At 28.9% G+C, this 12364-nt stretch overlaps 2 protein-coding genes across 5 annotated transcripts in view; one reads left to right on the top strand and one right to left on the bottom strand.

Annotated features, from left to right (window-relative positions):
* Positions 1-18: 18 nt before the first annotated feature.
* On the top strand, positions 19-3918 carry LOC106686368 (uncharacterized). Its single transcript, XM_014429631.2, has 4 exons — positions 19-1817; positions 2844-2912; positions 2990-3079; positions 3763-3918. The coding sequence occupies exons 1-4, from the start codon at positions 837-839 to the stop codon at positions 3862-3864; spliced, it is 1242 nt and encodes a 413-aa protein (XP_014285117.1). The 5' UTR covers positions 19-836; the 3' UTR covers positions 3865-3918.
* Positions 3919-10851: 6933 nt separating this feature from the next.
* Positions 10852-12364, bottom strand: part of unc-13 — a gene marked incomplete at its 5' end in the record, with an annotated part of 80857 nt that continues 79344 nt past the window's right edge. For all 4 annotated transcript variants that reach the window (XM_014429626.3, XM_014429629.3, XM_014429627.3 and 1 more), the window contains 1 exon segment: positions 10852-11607. In XM_014429626.3, the coding sequence (XP_014285112.1) occupies positions 11443-11607 (165 nt within the window). In that variant the 3' untranslated portion in view covers positions 10852-11442.

The raw sequence follows: 12364 nt of genomic DNA, 5'->3' as shown, positions 1-12364 counted from the left end.
AACATCTGGGGATCGATCTACCTCTTCAGCTGGAATTTTAAGTTTAACCGTTCAGAAGACTTTAATATAATTTTTGTCTAACAGCTTAAGTCCAGTTTTGAAAGTGAATCCTTATACTTCAGTAAGCAGCTAGGTAGCTTTTTCGATTATGAGAACTTTTTTTGTTTTATCCTGCGTAAATGAGATGGTTTTGCTTCATCAATATCTTCATTAGCAACGAAACAAAATTGCCGACCGTGGCGAAGAAAATCTCTTACATTACATCACTGACGGAGTAATACAGAACAGTTTATCTTAATCTAACTTCTATGAGAAGCTTCTTTCATTCTTATAATTGCTAAAATTAGCTATTCTACAGTTTATAAAATTGAAAGATCTTTCAGTTCAGATCTGATATAGAATTTCCTAAATTTTCATGCAAAATACCCGGCTTATTTCCTCAACTCCCGACTGGTAGACAACCTGAATAGTGTATAAGCAACATTCTTTCATGAGAATATAATTTTGGATTTAATAGAACATCGCCGTTAACTAACATAGCTAAAAAATCTCGCATTCGGTCCCCCGGGTTCTATGATTTAAAATGTCAAAATGGCTCCCCCAAATGGATCGTTGAATGAAGGAATTGAGTTATTTTTTCGGAACAACGTAGAAGTAACATTATATAAGGCAAGGTTACTTCTGAAAAGGTAATGTATCTTTACTTTGACATTGGCACTAGAAAAGCAACAATAGGGTGATCGATACCACCCGAGCGGTCAGTCCCCGCTGGCTATTGAGTAAGTGATTGCGATAAGTGGGGCATTGGAAGCATTCCGAGTACTGCACCAGTTCCGATGGCCAACAGGGTCACGCCTATACCTCACATAAGGGTTGTTGAACAGAACCGTTTTCACTTCTGGGGGAGCTTTAGACTTTTTAAGACGAAGAAATTATTCTCCAAGAGGAATGTAGAAGAGGACTGTACCAGAAGCGGACTGTACCGCCAGGTGTCCATCATGATATTCTGTTCCAAGCTGTTCTGCCTGTGGCCACTCAAGAGGGACTTTCGGATCTGCCTCCTGCAGTTGGTGGTTTCAGCCACAGCCATCGCGATATGGACCTACCACTCCTTGAGCTATGCCAAAAACCATATTGACGTGGTTCTAGTCGCAGCCGCTCGCTATATCCTCACTATCGTACGGCTCTTCTTCTGTTGTCTGTCTGTCATATCCACCCTCTATCTCTACACCTCCCGTCGATATTCATTCTTGTCCTTCTTCCGCGGAATGGAACGGTTGGACTCCATTCTTAGGTCCATTGGATGTGAAGTATCGTATCCGAAAAATATATCTTTCATATTTCATATACTCCTAACGTTTCACCTTATATATGTTCAGACCAATTTCTTTTCTCGCTTGAGCTTCTTGCTCGAAGTGCAAAACCAGTATCGCTACTGTGTATTCGTAGTCATTCACATGTTCACTGTTTTGCTGAACGCTTTTTCTTTACGTTTTCGCCTTCTTTGTAGTTCGGCGAAAAAATGTGATTCGAATAGCAGATTCAGGCTGCATACGCTGATAAAATTACATAAAAGTCTTTGTCATCAAATTAGGAAATTGAGGAAAATATATTCTTTTCAAATTGTAATGATATTTGCTGTCATAATTACCACCTATATTTGGAACGTACATCGTTTTTCAAGTATGATATTGAGATTTGAAGATGAGTATGCGAAGAAGACGGTCATCAACCTGAAATCCCGGACTATAATGATCTCTCTATATACCTTCTGGTTGTGGTTGATGGCCAGCGCTGGCGAAAATTTAAAAAGAAGTGTAAGTCGATAATACTACTTACCTCCTCATTATTTCAAATATAATAATTATTTGAATTTTATTGTATTTAGATTAATATTCTAGTAATTAATTACTATACTATAATCCACTTCGATAAAAACAATAACCAATATCAGTATCAGTATTAGATGACTTTATTTTGAGATTCCTTACTGATGATCATTTGTTTGATCTGTCCCATGGCAGTTAAGTATTATCTTGGAGCTAGAAATTTTTTTTATGTTTGAAACTTCTCCTTAATTATTAGTTAGACCCCAGCAGAATATATGAATAGAAAAAGTTGTTATTGGAATAATTGTTTAATTTATAATATCCATTATTTAACACACATTAGAATGACTGTCTTATCCGTTACATTGCACAGTATTTTTTTTATATCAGGTTATGTTGGTTATCGTAAAATTAGTAATAAAAAATATAATTAAAGACATGATTGGATGAAATAGGTCCCTTTTTAGAGTTTTTATCTCGAAAACGTCACCTATTAATTAAATTTCCAGTATTTTGAAATTCCCAGCAATATGATACAGTCAATGTATACCAATCTGTTGTCACCGAATTCTGGACTGGCTAAAACGGAAAATTTGTGGAACAAAATGTAGGAAGGAAAGCCGATACTCCCTGATCACCAGTCTCTCTCTGTCCATTGTCTTCTGTGAAATTGAAGAAAAAAAATTCTTGGGGCAAATTTTCCATTTTAGGCGGTTCATATCCCGGATATGGTAACTGACAATGATAAAAATGATAACAATTTGTAAGGGATTTCAAAAGCTTAAATTTTTTAAAGATAACAATTCTTTTCCAGCTGCCTTTCTAACAGCTCTTTCATTCTCCTTTGAACCTACTACTATTCCATTTTCCTCCTGTAACTCCTGAGGAGCACGATACAATATTTCCTTCCCCTGCTTACAAATTTGATTTCGATATCAAAAACAAAAACAACTTCATTATATTCTACATTATTTTTAAACATGAAATCAAAAATTTACTTATGTATCATTTCAGGCCGATAACTTTTATGAAGAGCTGTATTCCATCATTTTAGAAGATCAAAGTAATATCTTAAGCAAGGATGTAAGTTTATGTTTGTTCATAGTTTCCTTTAATTTCTTTTTTAATAACATCTTCATATGTCAGTTGAATTTTTATAGTTGATGTTAAAAACATATTTGAAAGTGAAGCCGTCAGCTGAGTACAGGCTTTGCAAGGCAATAAACCTCGACAACAGGCTCATAAAGTCGGTAAGTTATGTTCTTTTATTACATTTTTATAATCTTATAATGAGAATCGGGAGAGGAGTAGGTGGGGGCAGTTTTTAAGCTGAAGATATAGAAAGTATACGTAATTAAGTACTGAATAGAAATATAAATAAAAAAAGGATAATTTTTAGGAAAAGTAAAGAAATCATTGGAAGCAATACTTATCAATGTTCTTCAAAGGATTTTTAATTTTTAAATATAGGGATCTTATAACATTGCATGGAGAAAATCAGGTGTATAAAAATATATTGACATTTAGTGAAAATAAATAATAGTTAGCAAATCTAAAATGGGTTATTTTACAAAGATAAATTTTTTTATCTTTGTTGCTTTACTTTTTTATTTAATCAGTATTATAAATTTTAATAATTTATTTTACATCGGTGATAAATCGCGATGATTCGAAGTTGTAAAGAATACTTTCTTCATAAATTTTACCGATTGTGTAACTGAAAACTTCATATGATTAATTATCAACAACAGATTTTGATGTTTACCATGATGAGAAACTATTTTGGTTTCAATGTCTAGGGAAGTATTCAGACTTATTTATTAGGTATATTTATGTGAGTATATCAAAAATATTATCTGGGATGTGAATAATGTCATACAAATTATCAGAGAACTATGTTTTGAATTTTAATAATTTTTTTTTTTATTTTAAGGTTTTGGGTATTACTGTGTCTTACATCATTGTCTCGATACAACTGAGTATTCCTTGCAAGTGTCAATTTGGTATTGTACAAACTAGTTTTAATTCTTCTTAGCATACATAGATATGAGATATATATTCTGTTCCACGAACTGAGAGAAACCGGGTAAACAAGAGCATGTGAACTTTTAGTTGGATGGCATTTTCTTTTTGAAGGGGCTCCTCGGCTTAATATGTTCCAATTGTTAACGGACGAGTAATGTGGGCAGTACATAATTGACATTGTCAGTTAAATGTTAATGTTTCAAGGAAATATTTGGCAATGTAAATTGGGCCAGGCATGATACCAAGCTTCAAGCCTTGGTAACACCTGGTAGAGGAGCCTATAGCCACAAGCTTTCAATATCTTCCATGTTAAATTTCTGTTTACTCGAATTCTTTCAACTCCTGGAACAGAATAAGTTAAGGTGGGACAAGTGCAGACAGTAATTTTAAAACTTTGACTTTGGTAGGCTGTTGATAATATAATTTCTTAATTTTGGCAATAAAATTTCATTATATCCTTCTTATATCCATTATAATCCTCTTTACAGAAAAAAACTTTAAAATTATTGGTTGGTTCATTTTGTAATAATAAAAAATTGAAAGTGCGCACTTACTCCAAAAAAACAACAACTGAGTATTAGCATAAATGGCTTTCATTCTTTTTGTGTTTAAACAGAATGGCTCTTATGGCCCAAGACCATGAAGCCTGTTTCCCCTAAATTTTAGACTCAATATTGAGAATATTATTATATGAATATCAATATTGCTCAAAATTTCACTAAGTTATACATTTTCTCCTCTAGAGTCAACAGTGTAAAATGAGGATGTAATGTGTCACATACATGAATAAAATTATTCATTCTATTAAATGAATAATAAATTTAAAGAAGCAATGGAGACCTATTTGTGGTGTTTTCTGTTGCATATTTGACCAACGCATCTTTGCTAAGTTTTTTCTTTCACTATCCCCTTAGTGTTGTAAGATGTAGAATATCCCAAGCCCATCTCTTGTATGTGCCTCTGCCTAGAGAAAGGCAGAGACTTCTTCTGAGTTGATCTAATGAGCAACGGCATTCCTTTCTGATCCTGACTGTGTAGTCCCTATAGCCTTGGCCTAGCAATATGACACTTTCCGATGGGCCTAACTTCCATCAGCCAGCAGGTTTATCGATCATTTCCCATCCTACAAACATTTCAGCGGGCATTCCTGAAGGACTTCCATCACAGATCTTCATTTCTATTGCACAAACTTGGCTTGCATCCTTCTTAAGAATCATCAAACATTCTGATCCATAAAAAAGAAAGAGAAAGAATAAAAAGATAAATAAGAGTAGCTTTGTCCTCCTCATTTAACTATTAGCATTGAAGTGCTGAATGTTCTTCTCTTTAGTAAAATTATCATAAGGCTCAGTGGTTCTCATTACATTTTGTTTTTATATTCCTGAAAACACATTTTAACAAAGAACTAAGAGGAAGGAAGATGGTTCTTATAGAAATAAAAATAAAATAGAGCATATCATTGTTGTCATTTTTTTATTTTATTTTATCTTTGAAAAACACATGCATATATTCCATTAATGTACAAGACTCATCGATTGAATTTACAATGTCTTTATCCGACTTACACATGATAGAAAAAATAAAAGCTTGTCTGTTACTCAGTAATAAAAAGCATTTACAATATTTAATATAAAGTTATACATAAAAATTCATCTTGTAATATGCATGTCCTAAATGCATGTTTAGTAAAATTTTACGGTTATAACCTGGAAGAATTTTTTTTCTTACAAATGAAGGCATAAAGCCCTTTTGTATTTAATATGAAAATGTTGTAATTACATAATGTACGTTATTAATCAATAATAAGTTGTATTATTAAAAATAGACTGATGAAAGATCATATTTTGTGCTGTTACTTTACAGTGTTTTGTATACAGGAATTTTACAGAAATTAAAATTTAATCTAAAAAAAAGTAAATAAATAAAAAACCTAAAATTTAATATTTTCATTTCATTGAATGAAAATTGTATTTTACATTTTTTACATTGCATTCCCATACAATTTCACATTGGAATTTCCAACTAAGTTAAAGACTTCAACTAAGGATTTTCCAAAAGATTATAATACACGGCAGAAGTACAGTAAATATAAGAATCATTCATCAAATAATTATAAATTAAACCAATAATATTGAAAATTTTACTAATAATTAAGTAATATATAATTTCACAAAATTATAAGCTGAATAATTTAGAACGCTTTTCGAACATATTCTTGCTAGTCATATTAATATGGATGGAAATTTTTTTTGCAACAAATAAAATTAGAAATGTATTTTTGTACTCTTACATTAAAATCGACTATATTTTGAACAATATTACATCAGTTTGAAAGGTGTTAAAACACTTAGAACTATTAAAAACAGTAATGTACCTTGCAAACTGCGAACTTGTGCATATCAAAATAGTTTTAAAAATTGTTACTATTTGCACGATACCATCAAAATGATTTATTTTAAACACTTAGTTAGTAAGTTAATCTTAAATTATTTCCAAACTACCAAAAAACATAAAGATATTCATTAAATTATGAAGAAGTGCCATTAAAATTGAGAGTATTGTGTATCGATAACAATAGGAATTTAGGTGTTGTATAGGTTCTATATTTTAAATTAAATATCTTAGTAACATTTGAGGAAACTTAAATACACACATATGATTATTATAGATATCTTGCAACACGTAATATATTGTCAGCAAAATTTTTTTTCTTAAAAAGTACACGATTGGAAATACACTTTAAAATGGACATGTAACTTATATACACAATATTGTATAACAATGAACACATCTAATAGGTTAACGACATAACCGACATACCTTATCACAATTTTCATTAGAATCCACAATTATATAAGCAATGTATAATAAAATTAAATTTATATTATCTTTACACAACATTCACATGACATTTGATATGCAAAATATTCATTCTTTACCAGTTAATATGAAGATATCATGTATTCTGTCTTATGCTTTTAATAACTTACAAAAGTAGAGTTTCAAATATGTAAAAAGAAGACAAAAAGAAGAGAAAAAGCTTAGTGGAACGGAAAAACATGTTAACATTTATAAAATGAAGAATTAGAAAATTGAAGTCGATAGAAGAGAGAGATAATTATATCGGGTTATGAAAACTTTTTAAAATCTATAGTATAAAAGCTTGGAGGAAATAATTTGCTCGTATGAATGGCTCATCATTCAAGCAAATCAAGAAGGAAAAGCAAGTCAATTAAGGCCCTTACTGCACATTAATAATTTTGAATCTGTTAGTACTAGAGATATGTCTGCACATCAATAACAATATACAAACAATTATTAATCATTATATAATTTAGTTGCCTTATCAGTAACCTAAATTAAGTGGAATAAATCATGATTTGAATGGTTTTCCGTAGATGATCTCGTTGTCTAACATCTCAAACCAATTCAAAAATACATTGAAAAGAACATAACAGTAGGCAATAACAATACAAGTGCGAACACTTCAAAAATATTATGGATACTTAGGTAAATAGTTACCTTTTATAAATTATTGACTAATTAGAATAATAAAACCAGTGGAAATGTTGATAATAATGTGGTATTTAAAATGACAATTCATGAAAGGGGCCAAGCCTATAAAATTGGTTGCTGCCATGTTGATATTCTAATAGTTACCGATGAAACATACCATCTTTATTAAAACAGTTATCCATTTAATTTCACATAATAGAGTGAATCGCATCCGAGGATCTGAGCCTCTTTAAAAATATCTTCAAGTGTTCCTTAAATCGTACCAGTATTTTCATGGTTTAAAGGCACAGAATGGCCAACTACACCAAAAGATAGCTGATAATAAATAAATCAGATAAATGGGATTTACTTATTTCAGTATTTTTATTTAATAATTAATACAAAAAAATTAATTGATTTGTTAAAAACCCTAAAAACTTAAATAAAATCAGCTCTGCTTAGTGGTTACCTAGCCCAGATCATTAAATCCCTATAGAACACAGATCGCAGAGAAGCAGAGTTCCTAAAACAGCTTTTAAAAACACCTTCACTTCCTTAACAATCTAATTAGAAATTTTTTGTTAAATAATTTGTTAATGACTTTTTATTCATAATATTGGTGTCAATCAATTCTTAGCATTAATAGTAAAATGCATAAATAAAAAATCATGAATAAAATATCCATTTTGGGTATTTATGAATTTCCAGTTTAGTCTGTCATTTGTTTGGTATAGCGTAATATTTCTATTTACTTAAGTGATTGGTCAATTTTGTTTTTTCTATTTAAATTAAATTAAAGAGCTAAGTGCTATAGGACAGTTAAGACTCATTTCATTAACGTTGTATTTTAATTTTCATAATACTTGATTTTAGAGGTTTTTTAATTTTTTATAGAATTAAAACTTGATGAGGATATTTAGATCCTGGTTATTATCAAAGAAAAACAGATCTCTCAAGATGCAAAATTTCTGTTTTCCATTTCCTACTGATTTCTTAATAGAGCTTTTTAATAGGTTTAATCAAAATACCATTAATGCATTTATCATTATCGGAACTGCAACCAAAAGTTCTTAAGTAACCAAGCTTTTTCATATTTTCCAGCCTATTTTCATTATAAGCTGAGCCGACTGAATTTATATCGTCCCTGAATTTGTAGAACCTATAAATTCACTATTAAGTTTCAGTTGCACACACCCCCAATATCCAAGCCAGAATGTCATTTTGTTTTATTAAATTATGATAAAAACTTTTATAGTTAAATTAGATAATTCAGTAATAATAATCTAGGAATAATTATTATTCAGATTATTGTCTTTCTTTTTTTTTTCTTTAAAGTTCTTACACTAGATTAAATGGTTGATATTTCTAAATATTTTTTCATAAGCTGCTGTTATTTTAAGCTAATACATTTAAATTGACATATATGTATATATTTATAGGTATAATGAAATATAAAAATATGATGTTAAAGAATTATAAATAAATTACTTAGAACAAAGTTGATAAATTTTAAATCGTTTGATATTTATTATGGTAGCAACCATAACTGGTCTGAATGAATTTATGAATAAAACTGTTTCAGAAGAAGAAGGTTTAATTTCAAATAAGGGTTAAGAATAAACGGTGAATGGGATTTGATTAAGCGTACAAGGGTGAAATTGGTCGACTATCAATAACAAAATAAATAGAAGATCAATATTATTTGAATAAATGTTGGGACATACTCGACTGCAACAAACCCTGCAGGCTATAGGCTCAGCTGTTGCCCATTCCTTAACTAATCAGAAGTGAACTAAACTTAAATATTTAATTTCCTTTCTGAATATCTAAACTTCCGAATTTCCTCGGAAATTAACCCAATAATCGGTTGTGTTTTTAATTATTTATTGTTTAAATAGTAAATCAACCAGGTTAAACAACCATTATGTAGTTATTTTTTAAAATGATCAAAAATTAAATACAAAAAACATGTTTTTCTACCATTATTCACTTATCACCAAACTTTTTTTAACCTCCCCACAAAACAGTTACATCACAATTTTTTAAAAAATATTTTGTCAAATATGAATTAGAAAACCATAATATTATATCATGATTTATTTCACATAACAATCAAATCCCTGTTCACAAAGTAAATAAAAAAATAAAAATGCATCATAATTCAATTAGCATTTAGTCTCAACTTGAAGAACCATATTCACCACAACCATTTTGTCAAAAAAGGGCACAAAGATCCACAAAGCAACCATATCGTTAATATTGTACTTATATGAAACATATTTAAAATTTATATACTTTTAAATGTTGAATTATTTTTTCTTTTCTAAATGGATTCTCCAATAAAATATTAATAAAAAAATATAAATTCAGTTTTTCCTTATTTGTTATTTATATACTGTATTATATACACTTGGAACATATGTTAATGTATTAACACTCAAAAAAGAATTTACCTTTTTTTTTAGAGAAAAAACTCTATATTTGACGATTGGATTAATGCAAAAGAGAAAAAAAAATTTATAACAAAAAGTATAAAAAAATTCAAAATCTGTCACACGAAATATACACCATGCGCACATATACATATTTATATATATATAACAATACCATTGTTAATTTGGTAGCATTATCAGGCATTCAAATGGTCAGTAATTATTTATTTAATCAATAAGCAAATTATTTACAAGATATGATACGAGCTGGTAACAATAATCACATAATTTACAATCTTAAACAATTATAATAATATAATACGATAAGAAATATACAGTAAATTTTTTAATATGTAGATTAACACTGATTATGATTTCGAAAAGGCCTCTTTCCTGTTCAAAGATTAACAGAATTTGATTAAGGCATGAGATCACTATCAGTGTTAATGTGCGTTACCTTAATCTTTTTTTTTTTTCTTCGCCAAAACACATTTCATCATGATCCCCTAGAGTCAATACTAATAACTCCTAAATATGACAACTTATAAAACATATAAATGTGCGTTTTAAAAACAAAATATGTATTATATATATAATTACAATAAATACTTTTTTTTTTACTAAATTTCATTGGCACAGGAAATTATTTGAGCATCATTACCTGAGATTTAACTACAAATGATAAACAAAAAAAAATGGTGACAGAATATTATTACAGTAGCCTCTTGATAATTTGCTACTTACTTTAAAAATAAAAATAATGTTATACATATATGAATTACATGTTTTATTTTTTAATACCAGTTTGTGTTTTCAATGTGTTAAAATCAATCAGAGCAAAATGTATCAATAGTATAGAATATAAAATTATATATTATTTGAAATAAAAAAAAAAAAAAAAATTAAGTCATTGACTTTTTTTCTTTAGCTTTAAGAAAATTCCTTCCAAACTAAATTATTTAACTTGATGGAGACGGTCAGGGCTGCTATTGATTGCTGACATTTCGATCCACAATGTAAGTTCCTCATCAGGGCTGTTGTGTTGGTCTGTAATCAAACTCAACTGTCAAGTTCTTTGTTCACATCTCCATCCAAATACAACAGCCCTGATGAACATCGACAATCAACAAACAGTTGAAAATATTGATACTCTTCTTGACCAAAGCTTTAACTGAAGATTCAATTCAATAATTCAACAGTAATATTTATAATTAATTAAAAACCTAATATGTGTCAACTATAGAACATTACAATTCTTCTATACCTTAAAATTTTCGAGGGATCTTCAAGTTCTATAAAAAATAAACAAGTGATTTAAATGAATCATATAAGTATATAAAAAAAATGTATTCCTAAAAAGTATATCTTTAAAGTGTACTCCGTAATATATGTAGCATATTTTTTAAACTTTTCAATCCAATAGAAGACAAATAAAAAATGTTTTTTGTTTCATTAGCAGATAATTCATGGTCATTAAACATTTACTCATACAAAAAATCTAGCAGCAACAAATTATCGAGTCTACTGTAATGGCAACATTAATGCGATGAAATTGATTAAAAAACGAGAAGAAAACGATGCTTATGTACACTAGATAAAAATGAATAATACAAAAAGAAAAAATTGATGAAGAAATGTGTTGTTGGAGACATGAGAAAGCCTCACGAGGCGAGTGGATTCTCTGGCCTGATGTCAGATTTGAGTTTGACGAATTCCTTAGCGACTTCGTCATTAGATCTTTGGGACAGTATCCTCAATATAGTCCAACCGGTCTCGTCCATTTGAATTCTCTTACCCAATGAAAGCCAGCAAGCACAAGAGCCACCCTAAAACATCAATTTTACTTAACATTTTATTTTTACATCGAGGTGTGAAAAAAAAAATTTCCTCTAAGAAAATGTAGTCCCACTGACCCTCAATAACAATAATCTATAGATCTAAAACAATGGTCCATTATTGTAGTACCTCAGTTATCAAATATAGCTTGGTGGGAAGGCCCTTCATGGAGTATAAATCAAAGACTAATATTTTATACCCTAATTTTTTTTTAATTGTTTAGAATCAAAGTCTGAGTTAATTTTAACTAACTCATATGTTAATTTTCCCCTAAAATAGATCTCCTTGTAATAAACTCTTACTTATATTTTTTCTAATTTATAATGACTTGATTTATAAATATAATAAATATTTAATTATAATTTAAAACAGGATCTAAATAAATAAAAGGAATTGAATAATCTTAATCTTAATAAATAAAAAGGAAAATATAAATAATATTTCTTGTATTAATAACTAATGTTTTCTACTATGTTCAAATATATCTGGAATAACTTAATAATAAATTCAAATTATTAAATTGCAATCATATTTTATAACTTAATGTATTAATATAGAATAAATATATTTAGCAACATATTTAATATAATGTTACCATAGTAAACAACAATACAAATAACACAAATTAAAATAAATAATAAAAATAGTCATAATATAAAAGATTTGCAGATTTTGTTTTTTATATTTAATTGCTATATTATATGTATACAGTTGTAAATTTCAATAAATGAAAAAAGTTTGGAAAAG

The sequence above is a fragment of the Halyomorpha halys genome, unplaced genomic scaffold (assembly GCF_000696795.3).
Source record: "Halyomorpha halys isolate HHAL.00 unplaced genomic scaffold, Hhal_1.1 Scaffold813.1, whole genome shotgun sequence".
NCBI classification, from domain to species: Eukaryota; Metazoa; Arthropoda; class Insecta; order Hemiptera; family Pentatomidae; genus Halyomorpha; species Halyomorpha halys.
This window is presented reverse-complemented; position numbering and strand designations above follow the sequence as displayed.